Genomic DNA, 26,328 nt, shown 5'->3' on the forward strand with positions numbered 1-26,328 from the left:
ATATTGATTCAGTGTAAATATAAAACAGAGATGATTTATTATTATTTATTTATTTTAACCAGAAATGGTTGGTAAATTTCAACTAGAAGAAGTGGTTAGAAACTGATTAAGACTAAAAAGCTTGAAGGATCTGAAGCCATGAACTGGGACTTGTAGAATTTGTAGCATCATGAGGGGCACATAGAACAGATGTTTATTTAGGAAGCGGGAACTTAGGTTATTCCTGTGGTAGCTGTCTGCTCTGTATACTTGTTAAGGTCCCTCTGGTGTGCCATGAGTTTACTTTTTGTCTGAGAATGTAGTAGAGGGGAACTGTAATCCATCCCAGGGTAGTCACTGTGAGGTCAATCTGACAAAGTGTGGAAGACCTTCCACGGGTCCCCTTCTTTCCCGGTGTGGCAGAAGTGGCTAACGGATCCACAAAGTGAATTCTCCTCTTCTTCCTCTTCATAATAAAACCTCTTGAGTTGGAGCAGGGCTCGTGAACTTTGTATGGTCAGGCCCCATAAGAAGGCTGCTCTCTTGCTTTCTGTACATCCACTGCCTGACCTGGCCCTGCCTCCCCTCCTAAGCTGAAGGTTTAATCAGTAACTGCCTGCTTGATTGCCAGACCCCTAGATAATGATCCATTAGTTCTGTTCCTCAGACCAGAATGGCTCCAGTATGTTCGGTCATCAACAGGAAATATCGGCCCTCGCAAGGGTTGTTAACTCAAAGATCTTTGCGGGGTGCGTTCCTTCAAGCAGTGCCCCTGGCAACCAAGGAGCCCTTCTGACACCATGCTCCCTTATGGTTGATAGCCTCCGCCTCCCCTGTGTAGTGAAGATTGCTGCCCTGTCCTGCCTGCCCATGGGCCGTACACGGTGGGGTGTTGTTCCGGGACCTTTGCCTCTGACTTGTAAGATTCCCTGTCCAATAAATCACAGGTGTCTCTGCTGCTGACTCCGGGCTCCTTCTTCCGTCTCGCAGCTGGGCAACTGCAAGGACTGCAGGACCATGGTGCACAGCCCAACAAACGTCTACATTTCCCAACTTCTTTTGCAAGCTAGTCACGGCCCTGTGACTGAGATCAGGCCAATTGGAAATGAGTGAAAGTGAAGGGTACAGTTTCTTGATCATATACTTAAAAAGGCTTTTTCCCTTTTCTCTTGCTCTGGAACTTGCATTTGCAGGAGATTCAGCTTTGACCATGAAGGCAAAGACAACACTGCAGAGTGTGGTTCTCACTGTGGGGTTTCCAAACCACCCGTATCACCATCACATGAGTACTTGTTAGAAATGCACATGCTTGGGTCCCCCTCTGACCTACTGAATCAGAAACTCTGGGGTGGGCTCAAAAAGCCCTCCAGGTGATTCTGACGCTCTAAAGCAGGGACTATGGCAGCTGGCTTTTGTATGGTCAGTGAGCCAAGAACAGTTTTCATATTTTTAATGAGTTGCAACAATCAACAACAAGAAAAGAAAAACAAAAGCAAAGAATATATAATTGAGATTACATGTGAGATGCAAAGACTAAAATATTTACTATACTGTCCTTTACAGAAACAGTTTACCAACCTCTGCATTAAAGTTTGAGAACTACTGCCATAGCAGTCAGTACCAATCAATGAGCGGGAAGGAGCTTAGGTCCCTGAATAACTTTGTGGAGCAGACCTGCTCTGTTGATCTGGTCTGTTCATCTCTGGACTGCTAAGCAAAGAAAAAATAAGCTTCTGTCTTATGTGAGCCTCATTATGTTAGAGCTGCTGAGCCCATGCCCTAACTAATGGGACAGGTGAGAAGAAGCTGCTATATAATACATTGATTTCCCTTTGCATACCTCCCTGTTAGCCAGTGGTCTGTGGTTTGCTCTTAGTTTCCCACATCACATCTCTCCTGGTGGCTGTCTTCAAAGATTCAGATGTTTGATTTGTCTAATAGTCTTCCACATAATTTCAGCCCCAGAGGCTCAGAAAAGTTTACTGGAGCTTCAAGGTCAAGGTCAACTTGGCTTAAATGTTTTCCATGGAAATAATTCCTTCAAAACAATCAGTAATCTTACAGGCAGTAGTCTTGTACTTCCATAGCCTTATTTTGATATACTGAGTTAGAATGCTTGGTGTGTCAGCATTGAACAAACGATGGTGACCCATCCTCTGGCTTGCAAGCATTCATCCTTGTTTGAAATGGTACATTGAGGGGCATCCCTTCCTAACAGATGGGATTGGATGGTGATAGGTCCGCGGCTGTGGGCTGTGGGGTTTCTTTGTAAGAGGACAGTTATGATTTAGGCCAGACACAGAAGACGATTGCAGTTGGGGAGGTCACTGAGAAGGTAAATGACCTTGAAAAGAGAGGGGTCTGTATTCCCGGCTATCCGTGTTCCCAACCATCCCGGCCCCAAGGGGAGATGGTGCATCGGAGACTCAGTCTCAGGAAGCACATCAGAGGGGAAGGAAGAGAGAGGGTGGTTTCCAACGACAAAGTTCAGTTGGCAAAGGCAGCTCTTCTCTGAGTCCCTCTGGAGGGGAAGACCCCAAAGAGCGAGCACGGCGCCACAGCCTGATTTCCAGCGGGAGCACTGCGCCCCAGGTAGGGCGCGGCACGCAGGAACAGAGCTCGGGTTTGGGGTACCGTGGTGCGATGCGGGGTGCGCGGGCTGGAAGAAGGGGTCGGGATCGCGGGCTTCGCCGCGCTCGGTCAGCGCGCAGTGACCACAGGCTCGCTCGTGGCATTCTGTGCGCAGTAGTGAAGCCTGGCGAGAGGTCTCCGGCTGGCCCAGAGCCGGCTGTCGTCCTAAAAATGCAAACCATCGCCTCGGGCCGTGGAATCTGGAACCGGCGGAGGACAGAGGCTCCGGCTGGGCGCCCCGCTGCTCGCCCTCCCTTCAGCACTGGCGACTTGGACGTAGGAAGCTGGTCTTTACCCTTGTACATAAGGACACAGAAGAAAGGGATTTCTTTTCTTTTGAGGAGTCCCAGAGGCCAGTGGTTTTATCGCGACTTTTTGCTGAGCTGATATTAAAGACGGGGGAGAGGGGATGCCAACCACCAATCCTCACGTCCCCGTGTGTTTTCTCATGCAAAATAAGCCCTTTGAACTTGAAAGCTGCATTCGCGCCCGGTTCCCCAGTGCCCCTTGCCCCGCCTCCATCCCCTTTGTTTTCTCTGGAGTGTAGGCGAGTCAATTCGCAGCCTCCCCCGCCAGTCTTTTTTCGAGGATGGCTCGTTAATAATCAGTGGGCCGGGCGGACGCTGGGTTTGCCAGCCCCGGGGCCACGGCCGCCGCAGACCCCCCGGCCCGCGTTAGAAAGCCCGGCCTGGAGGGCGCCCCCGGGTGGCTCGCGGCGCGGCTCCCGAGGCGGCACCGAGATCCCGACGCGCTGGAACCAGGCCGGGTCTCCAGCAGCTCTGCCTGGGCCCCGGTCGGCCGTGCAAACGGACTTGGCCCTTTCTGCAGCGCTTGTTTGTTTGTGGCTTGTTTTTGTTTTGAAATGTTGCCTTCGTGCTTCCCAGGCAGCCTGCCGGTCCCGAGGCTGCAGAGACATCCTTGACTCGGGAACGGCGATGTCGGGGACCGAGCTCGTCCCCTGCCTCTGGGGGTCTTTGTTGCTCGCTGCTCACGTTTCAGAAATCCGCCTCCTCCCGCTCGTCAATCTCCTTGGAAGCAAACCCTGAAGTTGGGGAGGGGGGGAAAGCACTTTTCCTTGTGTTTTTAGGCATCAATTATTTCTATGGAATTCTTGACAGACAACAAAGGATTAAAAAAAAAAAAAACAACTGTCGATTTTCTGCTGTCAAGGAAACAGGCTGTTCTCCCCATTTCAGGCTCCCTTGGTAAACGTGGTGAAAACTTAAGAGGTGACGACCATAGTCCCTCAGAGAACTCACCTGGAGTTGTTTCTAGAGCTTCCGTACGCGGGGGGAGAGCCTGGGGGAACCCAGGACTGTGGATCCTAGCTCTCTGGCGAACGCCCCTGGTTTTCTGGAAGGCCTGGGGAGAGGGGCGGAGCCAGGAGGGCCTTCCCACCGAGGATGGCCTCCTGCGCCCCGGGAATCAGTGGCAGGAAGGCGCGGCTCCAGGTCTGTGGGCCGCAGGCAGCGGGGCGCGGGGGAGTGGAGGGTAGAGCCCACCCAGTGTGCTGCCCCCGTCGAGTTGCAAGTTCTGATAGCACGGAACCCCTTCGTTCTCTGTACTTCTCTGTCTTCGTTTTGCACATTTCCCCCTTTACTCGCCATTGCTTAATTGCTCATCACCTTCCTTAAAATTCTACCTTCCAGGCAAATTCAGCAGGTGGTCCCCGCTTTTTCTCCTCCCTGTGCTCAGATCCCCATTGACTGTCTTTTCCTGGTTAAGAGCCAATCTACCCCAGGAACCACCCTGACTTCAGTATAATTTAATAAACTTGAACGGTGACCACGCTGGTAGTACTCTGTCTTGTTTAGAGTGATGTTAACTGTTTTCTTACTGGACCCGGTTAAAGGTAATTCGCAAATTCAGACCCACGGAATGGAGGTGCGGTCCCAGTGGCCCGGCCCAAGTCACAAATCTAAACCTAAGTCCGCCGGCGCTTGTTGAAAATACCTCAGTGTCAAGGAAACTATCACACACCAATCACCATCTTCCCACTCAGCTTTAGCGAGCTCACCTCGCCCTAGAAAACAGGACCTGCCGGTCTCAGAAGGAAATCCCCGACCTCCCAGCCAGTCGGGCCCTGTTTCCACGTTGCTGCTTCTAACCTCGGCAAAACTCACTCTAGCTCGGCATCCCTGGGCAAGAGTGCTTCGCTGCTTGTGAGGCTCTGTACTCCCCAGTCTCTGGATTGTTCCCCGTTGAATAAAGGATATCCAACTCGTTACTGAATTGTGTTATTGTTGTCATTTGACAGCCCTCACAGCAACCCTGTGAGGCAGGGCTTTTCTAGCTCATTCTCAAGGAAGGCAGTTAAAGCCCGAGCAGATTGTGAATGTGCCCCTCCCTCTTGACCCTGCTGCTTCTCCACCCCCAGGCACCTGCCGGGCAACTAGGCTCTGTTCACAGATGCACAAGGCTTATCCTCTATCTTTGTGAAGCCTGTAAACCAGCAGATGACCTGTGATGTGCAGGAAAAAAATGTAATTCAAGATAGAGTTGTATTCGCATGAAAAGAATATGAACAAAGTACTATACTGTTTCAGAATAGGGAGAAATTCTTTTCGGTGGAAGGATCACGTAGAGCGGTTGGTTAAAGACATGGTCTTTAGCATCCTAGGGCCCCGGGCTAAAATCAGCCTCACTATTTGCTGGATGCTGTCATGGGACAAATTATTTAACCTCTCCGAGTTTTAGATTTATCATCTGTAAAACTGGGTTTGTTATACTTATAGCACTTCCATGGGATTAAATGAGATAACGTATGGAAGTCTCAGGGCCTAGCACAGAGTGAGAACTCCACAAATGGTAGTAATTATTGGAATTCTCTGCATGCCTAGGATTTTGACAGCTAGAGATGGGATGGATGATGGCATTTCTTTTCTTTTTTTTTTTCTGAGTGTGATAGAAAGAATTTTAAGAAGGGGTAACCGGGTCACATTTACATTTTATATAAATCACTTTCTGACATTTTTGTAGTCCTAAAATTGCACTGAGTGATACAAGTTGCTTGCAAAGAAGGTAATTACCATGATAGTTTACAGTTTGACCAGTACTTTACAAAGCACTCCCACAACTTCTCTACAACAGTGTGAATAGAAATTTCTGTCTATCCTGCTCAAGACTTCTTTCTTTGAGACCATCCTGGGTGTCACATTTGCCTAGCACTTACAGTATCCTAGGCATTGCTTCCAGCACTTTTACATTTTCAGTCAATTAATCTGTACTGCATTTCCTCGAAGAAGGTCCCGTCATTATCCTACATTTGAGGGAATTGAGGCACAGAGAAGCTAAGTAACTTGCCCAAGGTTTCACAGCGTGTGCTGGACCTCTGCATGGCACTGTTCCCAGGAAATTGAGCGTCCCCTGGTTGTGTGCTCTGCATTCTCCAGTTGCCCTTCTCTGATTCCTGCCACCTTGTTCCAAACTAAAGAACCAGCCTGAGGTGCCTAGGTAGTCAAGAGGCGCTTGCAGCGAAAGGCAGCTCACCTCAGCAAGGAGATGATGGCGGCCAGTGTTTGAGCTGCACATTGCGGTGCATTTCCAGGCTCCCTTTGATGAGGAGTGATGTGGCCCAGAGGCTGCACACGTAAAGGCACTGGGGCAGCTGGGGTGGGGTGTAACATGGGATTTGGAACAACAGACTGGGATGGAGACCAGTGTAACGATGGGGACTTGCTCTTCTGGAACCTTAAGCACATCACTGAAAATTTGGGGGGTCTTAGTTACTACATCTGAAGGAACACTGGGGGTCATAGGAACACTTTTCCTCCGTGCCTCACACGTTGTTCTGAGAATAAAATAAAGCGATGAGTGAATATGCAATTGAAGACTCTAAAGTGTATATAAGTATGAATCACCAAAGGACACAAACTATTTTTAATATCAAACAAGATCCTGATTTGCCTCATTGGCTAGAAGGGCTAGTGGATATAATTTGTTTCTATAACTAAACCCAGACTAGATCTCTGGAGACCAACCTTCTTTTAACCCACCTTGATGTTTTAATCCACTGAGTTATTAATTTAATCCAATTGAGTTATTCTCAATTCCACCTAAGTAGATCTTTAATGATTGCATCGCATTCCTAGGCTTAGGAGAGGATCCGAACCCATGGGTCTCTTCAGTTTAATGCCTTTGTCCAAAGAACAAAGAGGAGACGTTAGTTAATAACTATAGTCAGTGTGCCTCCCTCACCAGGTTAGGGTATAGGATGAGGTCACAGTTATTTTATTATTCAAATTATAATAACTGCATTTCATCCAATTTCCTCTTTCTGGTGATGTTGCATGACAAGACCAAGACCCTTAGGAATTTGCTCAGTCCAAAGAGCTTAGTCTGCATAGACATATCACGTTACAGAGGAAGAGACTAGAACATTCGGCCAGACTGCAGAAGAGCCCCTTTCTCTGCTGATGTTCCTGCATCAACAGCAAACCCCAGAAGTTTAGAAGCTGACACCCTGCCTATTGACATACCACTCTGTCAGGATGGTCATGGGGCCACTGGTGGTTTCTCAGCATGTGGACCAGGGAAGGGGGGACAGCATGCCCAAGTCTCCAGGATTAGAGTCCCCTGTGAGCCGCTCTCTCGGCTCTCACACCTGTAGCCCTGCCCTGAGCACACAGTAGTTCCAGAAGGGCATTGAGCCTTGGCCACCTCAGGGCCTCGGGCCAGTCCTCCTCTCTAGCAACCCCGCTCCTAGAGCTTGGTTATCAGTTTTGGACCCCCTTTTCCTTCTAATGACTTTCCTCCTAGGAAGTCCTTTGTCTCTCCTGCAAGCAGCCTCTGTTGGAGTCACCCTAGCCCAGGGGTCATCCAACAGCCCAGGGCCACGTCCAGCCTGCCGCCTGTTTTTGTAAATAAAGTTTTATTGGAACACAGCCATGCTCATTTGTTTCCATATGATCTATGGCTGCTTTCGTGCAGCAGAGTTGAGGACCTGTGATGAGACCCTGTGCCCACAAAGCCTAAAATTGTCACTGCCTGTCCCTTTATAGAAAAAAATGTGTGCAGACACCGGTGACCATCAAAAGTGTTCTAGTGACATTGACTATCAAAGTAAGATGTCCTTGGTCCTGTTTCTTTCCCTCCTACAAGGTTCTGTAGTCAGATAAATGGATGGATGTAATTAATGCATGTGTGAGGGATCACTCCAAAGCAGCCACGCCCCAGGTTCTTGTCAAACCACCGCCGTCACCAGTTCATTTATACTTTTTCTCCAGAGCAATGATTTTTTTTCCCCCCAGAACAAAGAAGATGAGCTCCTAGTTGACTTGATATCTCCACTCCCAGAAATAGAAATAGGTAGCCAGTTTTAAATAGAGAACAGTCTGACTCATGAGTATCCCAAGCACACTCCCAAGGAGAGGAAGTGCTCTCATAGGAAACAGCCAATGGCTTCTCAAAATAAATAAGTACCAGTAATAATAGTGGCTTTAGGTGACTTTGGACCATCCAAAGATCAAGAGACATGAAATCAATCTTTCTTGAAAGATTTTGTGAGCGGTAATCTTTATATTGAAAAACATTCATGAGATAAGCCTAGATTTTAAATAGCACTAGAGTTATGTTGACCCAACTGATTAAAAACGAGAATATTCACAATGTAGCTTGGCTTTTCCTCTCTCCCTTCAAGAGCCTTGTTGTACAACAGCCTGAGCTAAACATGCTGTGTCAATCTTATCTTTTACATTTCCCGGGTGTTTTCTTCTTAGATCATGCAACAACCCTGTCATTATTTTAAATATTTTTGCCTGTAAATTTCAGAATACTTGATCTGATTTTAATAGGACCCATGTGTGAAATCCTTTATTTTTTTTTTTAAATCTATCGCTCTAAGTCTTTCTGCTCTTTAGTACAGCACAGCTTGGTAGCACTAGGTACGTCTTGTTGAAAGTATGTCCATAAATATGTCCCTTGCAGCACGGAACAGCTTGTTAAATTGGCAGTCCTCAGCAGTTTGCCTAGAAAAGTTTGCCTCACTTGCGATAGTCCAAATGTAGGGCAGAACACAGCGTAACTTTTTATCTAATTTTACCAATTGACATATTCTTCAAATTTTTAACTACCTCGTGTCTTTTCCTTCCAGTGCCACCACCTGACTTGAAAGTGGCTAAATGTTCTCACAATTGCCAAACGTGGATAGGGAAATTACCTTTTATTACTGGGTACTAATTTGGAGGGAAATTAAGGAAAAGAACGCCGTAATCTAAAACAGGATGCTAACGCCACTGTGGGGAAAGCATCCTGACAGGCTGAGGCCACCGATTTCTATTCCTGAGGTCGGATTGGTACCGTTCTTCCTTATGGCAAGGGTGGGGCTCGCCAGTTTTAGTCTTTCAAGTTTTATTGGTATACTTGATTGGTTTACAATACCTGATGAAACCCCATTATTGATATATATTTTATATATACACACACACACTTTGGTATTTTATTGATGTGTTGATATACTCTGATTTTCATCTCTCTCTGGTTAGGATCCTGTTAGAACTAGGGAGGACAAGTATGGAGGACCCTCAGTTCAAAACTTAATGTCACAAGGATGAGCCTCGATGTCACAGCTCTCCGCTCTCACCTCTGTGAGAGGAAGCCTGCTTCTCTCCATCCCTAGGTGTATATCAGCAACACCGCCTCTGTTCCCAGGCCTCAGAACATCAGGGAAACCTTCCTCATCAGCTTGTAATCGTACTGTTTAAAATTTGCCAAACCTTGTCCTGGGGGGAAACAGCACAACAAAAGAAGACGAGACAAAGCACGTGTCTGAATGCAGCACCCGCGGAGGGACTCGGGGCTTGGGATGGAGCACAGCACAATGGCTGTGTTCAGGGACCGTTTTGGTGGCCACACCCTCCAGATGGTCCTGCGTGCTTTCGGGTGCGTGGCCAGAAGAGAATGCATTTTCTGTGCTCAGTTCCTATCTGCAGATTTTACCTCCCAGTAAAAGATTTGCCTATTCCTGAAGAATCTATTACTTTCGGAGCCATTATTGAAGAAAGCCTTTTTAAAAATTCAAAGTGGATTTTTTAGAAATGACACCCGACTTTCTAGTCTCTTCTTAAACATGCTTTCCTAGCTGCAGGTGGGTAAGGACATTTTCATGGGTAAAAGTTTACAGTCCACACTTCTCTGAAGATTAAAGAGAGAATCTGAAGCTCTGTTTTCAGCATTTCTCAAAAGTGGGGTTTAAGTTCCTCTCATTTCAGAATCACCTTGGGTAGACATTACAAGTGCACATTTCTGGGGTCCACTTATAACTCAGTGAATCAGTTGCTAAGGTAGAATCTAGGTGATTCTGATACACGTGAAAAATTTGCAATCATCGCATCTGTCGCCCTGTACATAGCTGGTGTTCAACACATTTTTTGTGGAATGAATCAAAACAATTCAAGGGAAGAAAACAAAATCATTCAATCAAACACAGTACATTCTTTTTTTTAAATTAAATGTCCTTCAGGCTTTATGTTGTTTTAACCGCATTAAAACTGTGACCAAAGACATTCTAAATTGTGGATCTGTGGATGATAATTGAAAGAGAAAATCTCTTGGCTGGTATCTTGAAGAACATTTTCTTGTATTCCTGGAGGGGTATGTAAAGCACATCTAAAATAGCTATTTTGGATCATTCTACTTTTTTAATTAAAAAATTTAATTATTGACAAAAGCTATTTGCTGGAATTGTGTAAAAAATGTTTACAGATGCCTTAGGAAGAAAACAGCAGAATGTGGAACTAATTGTGTTGAATCAAGATAATTATGAAACACAAATGACCATTACTTACAACAAGTCCCCTGATGATCAACGGTTGACTCCAGGGATCAGGTGCAAATGAAGGAAAATAAAATAAAAAAAGAGTGACGATATATTTATGTGGTTATAATCAAACTAGAAATTGTGCCCTATCCCCAAGTTAATAAAGGTCTTTCATGACATTTCAGTATTCAAATTATACATGCTATATTGTTACTAAGTAAAGCTTTTTTTCTAACTTCAAAGGAGCATAGTTGTTTTTTTTTAATCTTGACTTCTTATCACATTGAATTCTGGGAATAAGAGGTGAATGAGTTTTCTATTTTCTGACTTCCCTTTACAGTGGAAAGTGACATATTTAGGTATGAATTGTTTTCATTTCTTTTCCATCCTAGGTGGTCAGTGGGCTTTTATGCCAGTATAGTAAGAAGCCCAGAAGAGATCTTCTGGATGTTACAAGATGTCTTGGCACAAAAGTCCTGAGCAACTCGAATGTAATTTAGATCACCACTGGGACGTGCAGCAGGCTGTCCCCCACCTACATGAACCTCTTGGTCTACTGTGTTGTGATCATCCTCTATGTAGTGTGGAAAGGTGGAATTAAAAATGTAGAAAAGGCCAGAGGCTTCAAGTGGGAATCGCCACTGACAAGAAATGCTAGGGGACCGAATGTGAGTCTTCAATTGAACAGTATCATTTAAAAGAGAGAATCTTCCACCATTGCAGGAAAATACCAGGCTTCGTTTCACATTACTAACTGAAAGAGAGCTATAAATCAACGTACAAGTTCTCAGACCAACATTGTCTAAGAGAAATAGAAGGTGGGTCACAGATGTAATTTAAAATTTTCTACTAGCAACTTGAGAAAAAGTAAAGAGAAACAGGTGAAGTTAATTTAATAACAATATATTCTATCTAACCTAGTATTTCCAAAATATCATTTCAACATTTACTGAATATCAGAATTATCAATGAGACTTCTGAGATTCTTTTTATCTTACTAGGTCTTCACATCTCAATTTGAATTAGCCACATGTCAAGTGCTCAGTGGCCACATGTAGCTAGTGACTGCCATATTGGGCAACTTAGCCCTGGACTGGTAATCCTCCAACCACATATGAATTCTCTAAGAGGGACTCTTGTGAAAAATGAATTATTTCGAAGGCAATACAATGTTGTCATTTGCATTGTGATCTCTGGGCCTGAAGCTGTAAGCGTAAGTGGATAAGTGACTAGAAGAAGGAGTGAGAGTGGGAAAGTCTACTTTCCATTGATATACGTGAAGGGTGTCCTTGGGTTTGCCCGGGCTGCAGAGGCTGAGCTTTTCCAGAGAAGTCACTTGTCATTTGCTGCATTTACCAGGTTGGGCTGTCAGCCATTGCAGTTTTCCGGTTCTATGGTCTTGCAATACTATTGGATTATTGGGTATTACTCTAAGATATCTTTACTGGGTGTTATCCCCCCTTGCTGCCTCACTTCGTCTTGCCATCTAGCAGCTGCTTATGCATCCTCTGTTAAAGATGCTGAGCCTGTGGACTGGTCCCAGTCTAGGCTCTCAGTGTTGGCTGGTAACCAGAGAGATGTCTCAAGGAGCCAGGTGGGATGTTCATGGCAAATCCAGGTGTCACAGGCAGAGTAAAGTTTAAGCAATACCCCAATTTAGTGTTTAGCTTTTAATCTCAATCTCAGGTGTGCCTCAGCGATAATGTCCTATTGCCCTAGAAACTTACCAGCTTTCTTGGACTGTTGTAGTTTATTTCTGGATTTCAAGTACAGAAAGTTGTTAATTATACTTCTTAGTCCATGACACCATATCATTGGTTTGCACAAGCTTCTCTCTTGACCTGTCTCACTTACATGTTATCTATCTATCTATCACCTATCTATCTATCTGTCCATCCGTCCGTCCATCCATCCATCTTTTTATCTATCTATCTATCTATCTATCATCTATCTATCGGTCCGTCCATCTATCCATCCATCCATCCCTCCATCCATTCATCCATCCATCTTTTTATCTATCTATCTATCTACCTATCTACCTATCTACCTATCTATCTATCGGTCCATCCATCTATCCATCCATCCATCCCTCCATCCATGCATCCATTCATCCATCCATCTTTTAATCTATCTATCACCTTTCTCATTTGGCCTCCATTTCTCAATTGCTCACTGCCATTCTCATTCGTCCCCCTACCACAAGCAGTCATGTGAATGTGTTTGATGATATCCTTTTGTTTTCATGTGTTCTTATAAAACATTTGTTCATGTTTTCTAATTTATACAAGTATCATTATGTTAGATAACTCATTCTATTTTCTCTTTATTATTATTGCCTATTGTTTCTAAGACCTACCCATGTGGCTTTGTAAACATTGGCTCTTTGCTTCTGATGGCTGCAGAATACTTTACAGTTGGCACCTACCATGTTTTACTTACCCACTAGTGACAGACACCATGATTTCCTCCCACCATCACAAACAGCACTATGATAAATGTCATGGAGCATGCCCTCTGGTGTGTGAGAGTATTTTAAAAAATTATATTCAGGAACTGTACTGCTTGTTATAGTGAATGTTTAATTTAACTAAATATTACCAGGTCATTTCCAGAATATCTGCACCAGTCTATGTTTAAATCAGCAGTCATGTGAAGGTTTCCAAATACCCATATGCCCAATAATAATGGCATTCTCCAGCTTTCCAATTTTAATCAATCTGATGACTTTCTTGAACTTTTTAATGCTATTGTGTCAAAGTGATTGGTAAAAACATATACTTGGGAAGCAAAATTAGATGATAAAGTCCAGTTTTCTATTCCTTTTTCAAACATTTGATACATGCTGGTTGCTATAGTACTAGAGGCAAGTAATTCACTAGTGTCAGATTTTAGAAGAACCATAGGCTGATACAAGGAAATACACTGAAAATGTGTTGTGGCCACTAGCCACTTCTGCGTCTCAGCCTAGAAAGTAGACGAATGCATTCTTTAATAGTCACAGGAAGCCTATTCTTGGTCTGGCTGGTCTTGGGGAACTGGGGGTCCTCTAAGGGTCAGTCAATTCTAAATGAACCTCAAAACCAATAAAATGTCTATAACCCACTTCTGCTTTCTTACATTCTTTAGAAATCTGCTCCAATAGGTCCTAGTAGCATAACTCAGGAAAGATTGTCTATGAGGACATTGTTAGCATGAGTCAAAGGGAACAAATAGGATGCTGAAACCAGATGGGCAACGGGGACTGACCTAAATGTTAAGCTGTCTCTTGGGCACTGAAAGAGTGACCAGTATGTAAACAACAGTGTGCAATGGGTCACAGTGAACTGGAACAGGATCTAGGTCAGGAAAGATGGTCTAATCTGATGGTTGAGGTGTGGTTGGAATCCCCCAACGATGGCTATTCCAGAAGTTATGAGGATGGTAGTTTCTTGGGAAATTTTTCTGTTTTGAAGGAAGCTATAATCATTGACCAAAGGTATGGAAAACAGGGTCCAGGACCATCTAAGAAAGGACTGGTAAGAGCTAGGCAGGGTTTAGGGGCTTAGTCAGTTGGACTATGGCTTGGAGGGCCTGGACGTTGGAACTGAAATCAAGCCTGGTTATTTAGTCTGAGCAAATGTAGATAGTCTTAGAGAAGATCTGGTGCTCGATGGCCATTTGAGGACTCAGAGCCCACCCTAGATCCCAGATTTATGAACATGAAGATTTGACCACATTAGACATCACTGATGGGAGGAGCCAAGCTTATGTTCTCTCCTACTCAGAGCTTGGATGGAGCTGAATCTGCTCATCTAAACTCCCGTTGCCTAGAGGCGAAGGGCTAGTGAAACAGACTGATAAGAATCTAAGTTCTGGATCCAATGTAAAAAATGGGCTCTAACACTCTGTAGTCTGGATGTCCAATTTGGCTCTGGAATTCATTGGAAATAGATTTCAAGATCTTGAGATTTCCTAAAGGTCACTCATGCACTTTTCCCCCTTCTGATACTTTAAGACCTCCTGTTCTCTCAACAAGGCCTCTCAAGATTATATCAGCATATATGGCCTTTTTCAAGAGTCAGTAGAAACTCAAAGGAAGAGGTGGATCTGAAGCCAGATGAACAGGCACCACCACAGTAAGAGGAGAGTGGGGTGGCTGTGACCCTCATGCATTATCCTCACCAAGTATGCTTTTGTAATGGTCTTTTGAGTCTCCAGGAATGAGCTAGATGGAGATTGAGTGACTTCACATTGCTTTTTGGCAAGGCCTCAGCATATATAACATCCATGATTCTGTGGTCTCTTTTATGGACTCTACATGGAATGTACCAAGGGGATCTCTGGATCATTTTATGGTAGTCCTATTTTTAATATTTTGAGGAAACGCCATACTGTTTTCCATAATGGCTGCAACATTTTGCATTCACACTAACAGTGCACAAGGGTTTCACTTTCTCCATTTACTTGACAACACTTGGCTTTTGTTTTTTGATAACAGCCATACTGTTGGGTGTGAGGTGATATCTCATTGTGGTTTTGACTTGCATTTCCCTGATGATTAGCTGAGCACCTTTTCTATACCTGTTGGCCATTTGTATGTCTTCGTTGGAGTTACTAATCAAAGGGCATAAAGCTTCCGTCAAGCAAGATGAATAAGCTCGAGAGATCTGCTCTTCAAAGTTGTACCTAGTGTCAACAGGAATGTGTTGTACCCTCAAAAATTTAAGCAGGTAGAGCTCATGTTAACTGTCCTTACCACAATAAAATAAATTTTTAAAAAACAGAAAATTAAGTGACTTAATTGGAAGAAAAGAGAAGGGAGGTAACATATTAAAAGGGCAAGCAGATAAAAACACAAATGTAGAAATGTAGAGGCCTGAGCGGGGGAAAAAAAGAAAAAAAGAACTAGGAGAGATAGGAGAGAGTAATGTTAGTAAAGTAAAGGAAACCAAGACTTTGCAAAAAGAAGACACAAAGTAGAAGGTGACCAATTAGCATAGTGAGGGCAGAGGGCAGATATCAATGGTTAAAAAGTAAACGGGAAATGAAGAACATGTAAAATTGTTAAAGATGGGAAGAGAAAGGGAAGTAGCTGGGGGCAAAATAGGATTGCTACTCTGGTTGGATCATTTTAAATCATAGCATCTTGATGTCCATGCACTTAACAAACTTTCAGTAAACAGTTGTTGAATGAATGAATGAATGAGTAGATGAATGGCAGAAGAGAGGGCTATTAACTTACATGCCATGTAAAGGCAAAAGAGTGCATCTGTTATTCTGTAATATGAGTAATCATGATTATGAGAAGGTAAGAACAGGGTCTAAAGACAATCAATTAGAGGATATGTACAAAAAGAAAAACAACACTGCAAATGGCACAATTTATATGCATATTCTCTTAGATATTTATTCATAATTAGTTTCATTGTAAAATAATTTCAGAAATGATCTTACAAAGTTGGTAAACACTGCTCTGTGGGCTTTTACGAGAGCCCTTACTCATAAAAGTAAGGGCTGGAGCAAAAGCACAACGGAATCATTTCACAGTTTGTTACCAATATGGGATTTATCGTCAGGCCCTCACTCCTCAGCCCCACAGTTCATTCATGGAGGTGGCTGAAAACTGTTCTCCATTTCCCAGTCAGTTCTTTAAAGTCTTAAAAGAAAATCTGCAGAAAATCCTAAACCTCCCCTTGCGACTTTGGGTCACTCTCAGTCCAGAAGCTGTAATGGGGTCTGTGGTCCTCAGGGCCCCAGCAGTGGTCCTGCCCTTCAAAATCAGGAGTCAGCTCATGCCTAGCTGAGGATGTCAGCGGGGAAGTTCACTGTCAAAGGGGTATGGCTTTAAAGATAATGAGTCTAAATACCCACAGGGATAAGATCATGTAGCAAGTCATAAATACAGAAGCCAATACCATTGAGTAGAGGGGAGAGAGAGCTGGAGCCGAACACACAAGCCAGGGATGTGAGACATTTGTCTACCTTATTAAAATAAAGGACTGAAAATACTAGATTGTGCCAAATATGTGACACATATTTGGAAGGTGCTGAAAGCCTCACAGAGGTTGGCAGACTCTGGGGTGGAGAATACAGTCTGATGAGGGCTGAGGTTGTGGCTAGTTGTGCTGGGGCCAGAAGCTCCTCACCCTTGCCCTACCCCCATATGTTTGAGGCAAACCTAGAAGCGTAGCACCTCCATCCAGACAAAAATAAAGTCAGGAGAGGGATTCTCCATAGGATTCCTCCATTGTCTGGTTACCGAGCACCCAGTTTTTCCAGGCTTCATCGGAAGACTCAAAGAGCAGAGGCTGCACCATAGCCCAGAGAGCAAAGAGCAGAAAGGAGCCAATAGAATCTCTACCTCTCTTCCCAGACTGGCACTGACTCTGGAGCTGCCCTCAGGGCTGAGAGGGGTCTTCTTCCTTTGCCGCATTTCCTCACATCATGGGGAATCAAGGGATAAAACAGACTTTCTGCTTTTAAGGGTTGGCCAGTACTTGAGTTAGACCAGATCCCCTTGACTCATGTTAAATTAGTAAGTGAAGAAGTACTCGAGTGGCAAATTAATGTTGTCCAGCAGGTTTGCCTTTCCAGCAGATATCAGTGAAGGTTTTTAGAGGCAGGGGATAATTTTCATAAACAACTGACACAAAAAATATTTCAGGCAAATAAATTTACAGCACATTCTGGGCTATAGACATTAAAAACTTCTGATTGGCCTGATACATACATATTTCAGTTAAAAGTAGGTGGTCAAATGCGCCAAGCAAGCAAGTCAGTCGGTTTAAAAGAATTTATTTTTTTACTTTTTACTCTCCTTGGGTAGCAGATGAATCATCACTATCCTCCTTCTAACTGCCTCCGCACACTCTCTTATCTCATTGTTATTATTTGAATTTGGTGCATAATGATAAAGCAGCCTCAAGTCACTTCAATTCACTTGACCTGGCCAGAGCTAAATGCAGGAACAGTTGAAGCGTAGGCCACGGACTGAGATTATAACGGAAGGATGTTCATTTTCCTGTTTTTGTGATTCTGCAAAGATACTTAGCAATTTTTTGCTTCTGAGATAGTTTTCCAACTATAAAATAAATATCTGATTTTAAACACTTCTTCTCCAGAATGAAATGAGAAGCAAAAGGCAGTATCCATTAATTTATAATTAAACTGGTTGGGAAAAGGGAAGCACATGCTAGCAGATTGGTCCTCCGTGACTGATACGCTCCCTGCTGCAGAGCCACTGCTGGAGGATGATTTATGATTTTTCCTAATGTTTCTCATTCTCTCGTTTCAGCTGAGAAGGTCACCCACAAAAGACAGGATGTGGGAAAGAGGTGGCACAATTTGACTTTGGGTGGCTGCCTTTTTCTCCTTCCTTTCACTTAAATTTTGGTATTTACAGCTTACCAGTCTTGAATTTGACACTCAGCAGACGTAAACTGTATTCTTGAGAGGATTAAAGGATTATTCACTCACTAACTTAATCAGATTAATCAGAGATTTTGAACAAGATATCTAATGCCGTTCACAAGATGAGATGTGTGATCACTGCCTGCTAGTTGAATTTGGTTTGAACACACACACACACACACACACACACACATACATCACAAATGTACATGCACTTATGCACACACAGATATATAAACAGTGATTTTTATTTTACTCATGATTTATTATTGAAAAATACTTTTTTATAATCATGTTCAATTAGCTTCTAATGCCTACTTTATCTAATGACAAAAAGGAAAGGTTAGGTGCCTGTTATGTTTCCTAATGTTATTTAGATTTGAATTACTTTGTTCATTATAGGTAATTTGAATTTACTTTTAGAACTGCCTTTTTATAGTCATACCTTTCCTTAAAAGAATCTCTGGAACTTTTTAAGGAGAAATAATTATTTCTATTGTTTACATTCATATGAAGTAACCCTTGAAATTTGACTATCACTAAATTAAATTACAGTACAAGAATAAGAAATATCCTGAAAAATAGTGTTATTGTTTTTTGTAATTATTATATCAATTATTGCTTTTCCATTCCTATTAGGAGCTTAAATTCTATTCTACATTTATTTTAATAAGCTCCTTTTTCTGCAGAAACAGGAGGCAGCAAAGACCCTTTGTACTGCAGACATATTAAACCAGGATTGGGACCAACTGTCCCATTGTATGAACTCTTATTTTAAAGCAGCCTGAGTTAAGCAGATTTTGTTGGATTTACTTTTATTTGGGTCTTATGCTATTTGGGGGATAGACATTGTAATATTGGGAATATTCTCAAAGAGAGGAAGAAGCAAAATTAAAATGTGAGTCCTATTCGTCCACTATATTAATCAGAATCACTTGATCCAGGAACGCCTGAAACCCCTGGGAGCGGAATTTAGATGTATCTCCGTATCAGCCTTATGGTTTAGAACACAGTGAATTTTGATGTCCTTGCTTTCCAGCTGGACTCGAAGTTATTTCTGACATCTGCACATTATAAAGTCTTCATTAATCTGTTTATAACACTCATGAATGTTTGGTGGTGAAGCTGTCTTTAACATATAACACCAACACCTGAAATTTAAGCCTGTAGAGTGCCTCATATTTTTCAAAGACTTCACAGATTTGATCTTTACAGCAACCCCATGAAATGAAAACACATTCCGATACCTATTTTACAAATGCAGAGAGAATACGTGCTTTACCCAAGGTTAAGTGATGGAATTAGGACCAATATCCAAGTCTTCTCATTTTGAGTTCAAAATAATGCCACTCCTTTTCCTATTGTACTTTGAGGTGTTTTCCCAGTAACAGCTGTGGGTTTGGAGAGCTCCAGCAACACCCACCCTGCATGAGTGTGTTTGTGTGTAAGCATGTGTGTGTGTGTGTGTGTGTGTGTGTGTGTGTGCATGAGAGAGAGAGAGAAGTGACACAGCTTAGCAAGTTTATAGGTATGGTTTGTAGCAATGAAATAAAGTAAACAATAGTTCCAACTTAGCAAACATTGAAAACCAAAACCATCAAATAAAAGTGAACAATGGATTTTGGTCAGTTTCCTGGGCTTCTGAGTAGCAATAAGATTTTATTGCTACATCACAGCCAAAAGTTAGTAAAGGATGAAATCATGAGCTACTATTTCACAGGCATCAGAGCACTCGGAATGCTGGCTAAGTTTTATAGTGCTTATAATTTGCCAGGCACCTATTATCTCATCTAATTCTGAGATGGGTTTCTTATTGTTTCCCCCTTTTTTCAGGTGGAGAAGCTGAAACACAGAGAATTTCAGTAACACGGACAAGGTCACGCCAGTTACCAAATGGCAGGTGAGTGGCGGGGGTGTTCTCTTCCTCATCACCCGTCCCCTTCGCTCCATCAAATATGCATCGACCATTCTGGCTGCTTCACAACATATGATTTCTACATTGCCACCTAATAATCTTAATTATTGCTTTGTATATGCATTTGCAGCACTATTTTTTAACAAATGGTGACGTTTGTTCTGGCCTAATCTGAGTTGTAAAATGCTTTAAAGGCTTAGTACATCCCAGATACATGTGAGGTGTTTTCCCCTTCATGGCAGTTAATCCTCACTTGGGAGATTGGAATTGTCTTGCTCATTAGCAGACAGAGAATATGAGGCTGGGAGAAAGTAAGCAACCTGTCCAAGGACAAGGCCAGGTAAAGAGGCTGCAATTCAACCCTAGCCTGATTCCATGCCCTCCGGCCTCTCCGTGCACCTGAAGCCGAGGCCAGCACTGGGGACACTGTGTTGAGCTTCTGACCCCAACCTCACTAGAAGTGTCAGAATCAGAAATGGAAATAAAAACATACAGTGTTTCAGACTTGCAGCATTATCTTCTCCCCACGTGGGAGCCAAGAAGCCTTCCTGTATCTTATGCACAATTCATCAACACTAAGTCATCAAACCCAGTTTCCCTTTCCTTTTCCTGGGCCTTAGCAGTATTTTTCACCTTACAAGACCACATTTTTCTTTTTAATCAGATGCATTATGTTGTTTCTGATTATCTTCTTTCTTTTTGAAGTCTGTGAGCTGTATTTGGTGATTTGGTTTTCAATGTGCCTCCCTATACATGGTTTTTGCTCCAAAACCACAGAAAAAGGTGATGTTACAAAGGTCAGGATCATCTGTTTACCCAGGTAGAGCTAATCCCAAACTAATTCCTCTCTGTGCTGGGTAGAAAAATGAGATATACTGAGGAGAACGCTGAAAGTCCGTGCGTGTGCTTGAGTAACAATCTATCTGAGGTTAATGTTCAGGGAACAGAAATTCTTTTTGATAGGCATGACTGCTTTTTCTTGTTTGTGTCTTTAAATATCACTTGCAGAATATCTCAGGTATAGTGAGCACACAAGCCTATCAAATATACACATTTCCTGCACACACTCAAATATTTACACAGTGTTATGGACACACATTTCCTGATGCCCCAAAGTAAAAAGAAAGTTTGAGTAAGAGTTTACCATAAATCCCTCCTCTGAGAACATTTGTGTTGGATTACACACTAAATTTCTTCCTCTTAAAAATATTTGGTAGTGACTGTATTCTATTATAACAACTGTTTTTTTAATCGTAGAAAATGTAAACAAAGTAGCACCATCATGGAAGTTGATGGATTGAATGGTTTACCAAAAAAATAAAGTTAGTCTGTTTAAACATTATTGTCTTCTATTCTGATATCCACTGGAAAAGTCCCTCATGTGTCAACCAGCATATGGAATAACTTTCGGACTTGTGTTCGGGAAGAGACTTGGACTCTGTTACTTTGGGAAGAATATGGGCGTGTAAGCAGCTTGTTAGTGTGTGTGTGTGTGTGTTTTCCCGGTGGGATGCCTTGTAGTCATTTTTTTTCACAACTACTCTGTGGTAGCTTATCCTGCACTGCCAACAAAGGCTGATACTTCTGGAAGAGGCAGGCCCTTGAAAAATGGTGTGTAAGAGAAGGCGGACTTATCATTTCACGGATAGAGAAATCCCACGTCATTTTAACCTAAACCATAAGGTATTGTGTGACTGTGCAAGCAGGCACAAGGATCACTTGGATTTAGTGTCTGAGCAGAGATATTGAATTTCGGTAACTGCGACCATCGGGTTATGCAGGGGAACAAAATTTGGCGTCTACCCATCCCAATGTTTGTAGGTAGAGGGCGTGTTCCCAGAATAGGGCTCTCCCCAGAGAGAACTGCAAAAGAATATGAGCTAAGCAGGGTGGGAGGAAAGTCAGGCAAGACTTAAGGATGAGAGTCCCCTCTGTGTCCCACTGTCCCTGCAGGGCCCAGCAAACAGTCTTATACTAAACATCTGTTTGCTTTTCCATCTCCATGTCATTTGCCTTTCTCCTCTTTAAAGACCCAATCCACTACCCGCAACGTCCTCTTTTATCTTTAGCTGAAGATGTTATTTAGGGTGAAGCTTTCAGCCATTTTGGTGAGTTACTCAGTTTTCCTGGGTCTCTCCCACATATATGTGTCGTTAAACTTTTGGTTGATTTTCTCCTTAATCTGTCTCATGTCAGTCTAATTCTTAGACCAGGCAGAGGAACCTAGAAGGGCAGAGGAAAATTTCTTCCTCCTTGACAACTAACATGGCACTTATTCTAAATGAATGACCCTTGTAGGCGGGATTTCAAGGTTATAGGTCACTGGAAACCTTTCCTTGGTTTCTGCATACAGCTGCTTACTGGTAGGGGCTTTCCCACATAGCAGAGGGCTCTTGGTGGCAAATCCAAGCACTGCTCTCTTTCCGTCTCTCTACCGTGTCACTTTGTTTCCCAGCCGTGGCCACTCCTGATCTCTTACAAAATCAACCCTGTTCATGTTGCATGTGCAAACACGCTTGTTTTTACCTAGTGCCACAGCCAGGCGAGTTGCGGGTTCGAGGAGAGAAAGGAAGGCAAGGCCAGGGCTGGCTTGGCTGGACCATCTTCCTTTCCCGGCCTCGGCTGCTGGAATTGTTGTTTATTTTTTTAATTTTCAGAGGTAGGCCGATGACAGCTGAAGAAGACTGTATTTGCTGAGGAGCAGCATGATGGTAGAGAGGAGCAGAGCTCCTGAGGGAGACCTAATGGTTCCTCTCCTTCCTGCACGGAGATAAAGACTTATAATAAGCGTGCATGTTCGCCATCTGGCTCTGCGCATGTGGTCCTTATGGAGCGGAGCGCAGCACAATCTGTAAATGGTCAGGAGCCATGGCGCTCTCTCCAGAGAATCCACGATGCAATCAAGGTGACAGATGGCATGGCCACTGCTGTGGCCTCATGGAGAAGATCAAAATCACCTTCAATAAACTCTGACTGAGATGGGCATGAGCACCTCAAAAAAGTCAGTTTGTCAGTCAAACTGCGACAGTGAGCGGCATTGGGGACACATAGCGGCCAGCTCTGTTTTCAATCGTTTCTGTCTGACTGGGCCTGAACTATGATCTTTCTCAAATTGTCCTTTCTGTTTAGCTGAAGCAGGCCAGCAAATTGCCAGATTCATGGCTTTATTGAAGAAAATTGAAAACACGATGTCCTCAATTCTGGGGCCGCGTGGCTGGCAGGGACTGGGACACCCATACGCTTGCAGAGGGTGGACCCCCTGTCTTCAGCCCAAGTTCGCTCAACTTCAGGCAGATTTTTGGACACAGAAAATAAAATGCAAATGTGTGTGTGCCTGGCCCGCGAAGCTCAGCTGGCAGTGGCTATGGAAAGGGTGTTAGGTGTCCAATAAATGTGTGTAGAATTAATAAATAAATGGTTGAAAAGAGAAAGAGGAAGGAAGGAAGAAGGGAAGGAAAGAAGTGATGTCTCAGGGTTGTTAGACCTATGTATTCTAACAGCAGGTTGCTGCCTCCATGACTGATCTGATATCGGTTTCCATTTCTATGCATCTTTATTGCGTATGGGTTTCTGTGAACTTGAAGCCTTGGACGTAAGGTCAATGAGACGCAGACATATTATTCTGTCCTAAACAAATTATAGAGAATTTGTAGGGGTCAGCAAGTTTAGACAAATTTCCATTCCTCCCCTGCCCCTCCACAGTTAAAAATTTTTCAAAAGCTCCAATGGCTTATAAAAGTTACCTGTAGTGGGAGAAAAATATACCACTGTCTTTTCAGAGGTAAGGGCACTGATTTCGGGTCAAAGATGATGGATCTTAATGAAGGAACTCTCCCGCTCCCTCTCCGTCTCCTCCCTTGGCAGAGTTCCACTGTTGTTCTTCCTCCCAAGCTCCAGGAAACGTAGATTTCAAGCAGAAGTCGACTTTTCCAACCTTGTGTTTCCCCAAGAACTCAGCATCTTTTATCTGATACCGGTGTCTTATAGTACAAGCCTGTGAGGAGACCTCAGAATTCCCACTTCCCATTGATTTTCCTGCTTGACACTGTCATCGCCTGGTTTTGCATACTTGCTTTATTGAAAATCCAAATCCTGCTCCTGCCCCGTCCCCATCCTGTACGATGTAAATTATTTGTTTGACAGCTGAGAAATATCTTATTGTTGGGTCCTGTTCTCTCATAAAGTCTATTCCTCTTGCAGGTGCTTCTGAATGCTAATGTCCTGCTGGAGAAATTTACAAACATAACTAAAGGGCTTCATCCCTAATCTGTGTACACCAAGTAAGACAAACTATTTAAAAAGGGCTCACGTTTTGAGTGACAGGAATAGCAAGAACTTTGCATAGGGACTGTCTTTTTACTGGGCGTGTAAGTGTAGCTGACTTGTTACGTATGCCAGTTCAATGCGGTCTCCTAGGAGCAGAGGACTAAATTTATTCAGCAGGAAATATCTGTTGAGGGCTGAACACCTACTATGTGTAGTCTGTGCTAGGAGCTGAGAAATAAATCCTCATGAAGGAAAAGTAGGTATGAAGCGGCATGTTTATGGGCACTGCGCTCTGCTGCTTCTCCCCTCGGTCTGGCTGTCTGGTGAGCAGGCTTGGCATCCTCATCCGGACGAACATCAGGGCCCAGATGGACATGTGGCTGGTGGGAGCATGTGCCCTGTCCCAGGAGACGCAGCGTGTACTCTCTGTCCTAAACTTTGGATCCCTGGAATGACGGGCTCTGTAATAGACAAGTTCATCAACATGGCCACAAGGAGGGGTGGCAGGACGGGTCTCTTCTGTCTTTCAGCAGCAGTTTCTGGCCCCAAACTCCACTTGCTTCGAGTAGTAACGCTTCAGAAAAGCAAATGGGTCTAACCCTTCCCTTAAGGGTGAAGATTGGGGAAACTCAACAGGGGCCAGGTGTTAGGGAGCTTACAGTGGAACGTGAAGGCTCTGAGACTTCCATGTAGCATGAAATTTAATAATCAGAGCTTGGCCTCCATTCAGACAGTGATGTCCTAGTCTTCTCTGGAGTGGAGTGTTACCTGATCAAATGCAAGCTGAGTAACCATAGATCATTACTGTCCTTTACGTGCCATCACTCTTAAATAATAAATTGCTTGGAGAAAGATTCTCTTGTGGTAATTTAAAAAGTTATGTCTGTCAGCAGAGCTGTTCCTTTAGAACGCTGCACGTAGGCGTTTGCTGCATCCCCCTGTGAGGGCGGCAGGTAGGGGGGACGTGTGGACCTTCAGGGTCACCAGCCCCTGGAATTCACAAAGGAGCAGGCACAGGAGAATGGCCTGCAGTCATAACAAGGACAGTAGATCCAAGACGGACTAAGTAATTTTTAATTGTGGAGAACGCTTTTTATTTTTTGAAAGATAGATGCAGTGTTGAAAGAAGTTAAGCAGAAATTTAAGAACAAGGACACAAAAAGATAGGCAATCTTACTGAAAACTCAGATCTCTGAAGCATGCCACTGGCCTGAAATGGCCTTTCCGTAAATAATAGTAAATGAACTTTAATTTCCCAAGCCCTCTATCCACTAGGCTGTTCGGACTTCTCTCCAACAGGGCTGTGTTCTCTTATGTCAAACAAGGGAGGGGATGGCTCACTACAGACTTGCATCACTATTGTTCAAACAGCCCAGACATAGCTCTGTTGATTTTGAAACCAAACAGTGGAAAGCTGTTTCACGTGTTCAGATGTCGCCGTATGAGCACGCACCAGCTCTAACTCGGGTATTTGGAGGCTATTGCATTTTGGGGTCAGATTCCAGTTCAAGCCCTCAGTGTCTGCATTTTTTCTGTCCTTTCATATCTGACCAAGAATGATGGTGAGTGAGGGTGCCACCCAGTGCATGGGTGCTTCCCAAACTGCTTGTGTGTTTCTGTTCTGCTTCCAGGATTTTTTATAACCAGATTTGTGACTTTTAAAAAAATCCTCTCAACAAAATATTTCTGTTATAGCATGATGTCTTGCTTAGAAAGGTTAATAAACATTTTACAGAATATATTCCTGTTGCGTTCCAGTGATTCCTTGACACTCATTTTCATCTTCTTCAGGCTAGCAGTGAGCAAATGGTTCCTGTTTCCCACTAGATTCCTCCACCCTCTCTAATGAACGAGCTGTTGATTTGATTTCAGTGAATTCTCTTTGGTGAACAATCCACTCTAACAAATGCTTTCTTTGGCCATGTACTCGTTTCTCCTCCATACAAAAATGCTCTGTCTGGGGTATTTTGAGCTGATGTAGGGCATAATTCTTTTCTTGGGATTCTTGTAGTCAGCAACAACCTGCTTTCCTTTCTCCCCCATGAGATTTACAAAATCCTTAAGGGAGTTTTTTCCACACTTCTCCATAAGTGTCTGAAGACTCAAACAGCACTGTCCAAGGGGCATTTAATACAAGCTACAAATGCGAGCCACCTATGTAATGTTTCCTTTTCTAAGAGCCCTGTTTTTAAAAAGTAAAAAGAAACAAATGGAATTAATTTTGATCATAGATTCTATTTAACTCATTGGATAAACAAAATATGGTAGACCCATACAGTGGAAATAGTATTCAGTCATAAAAGGAATGAAATTCTATATACATGCTGCAACACGGATGAACCTTGAAAACATGCTGAATGAAATAAGCCAGATGTGAAAGGACAAACATTAT

General features: G+C 43.3%; 2 protein-coding genes across 5 annotated transcripts in view; one reads left to right on the forward strand and one right to left on the reverse strand.

The window, feature by feature from the left end:
- LOC309615355 (uncharacterized protein) overlaps positions 1-26,328 on the reverse strand; it is a 282,265-nt gene that overhangs the window by 35,812 nt on the left and 220,125 nt on the right. For 3 of the 4 annotated variants that reach the window (XM_082364850.1, XM_082364847.1, XM_082364842.1), the window contains one exon: positions 14,904-16,170. The exons of the other annotated variant lie outside the window; for it this stretch is intronic. In XM_082364850.1, coding sequence (XP_082220976.1) covers positions 16,155-16,170 — 16 coding nt within the window. In that variant the 3' untranslated portion in view covers positions 14,904-16,154. Of the gene's footprint in view, positions 1-14,903; positions 16,171-26,328 lie in introns of those variants that run through there. 4 annotated transcript variants of the gene reach the window in all.
- The window catches only part of LOC309615363 (uncharacterized protein), a gene marked incomplete at its 5' end in the record, with an annotated part of 179,177 nt that continues 155,167 nt past the window's right edge, over positions 2,319-26,328 (forward strand). Inside the window, 2 exons of the mRNA XM_082364869.1 lie at positions 2,319-2,571; positions 19,589-19,655. Of these exons, the coding sequence (XP_082220995.1) occupies positions 2,319-2,571; positions 19,589-19,655 (320 nt within the window). The remainder of the gene's footprint in view (positions 2,572-19,588; positions 19,656-26,328) is intronic.

This window comes from Balaenoptera borealis, assembly GCF_965194805.1.
Source record: "Balaenoptera borealis genome assembly, chromosome: 17".
NCBI lineage: Eukaryota > Metazoa > Chordata > Mammalia > Artiodactyla > Balaenopteridae > Balaenoptera > Balaenoptera borealis.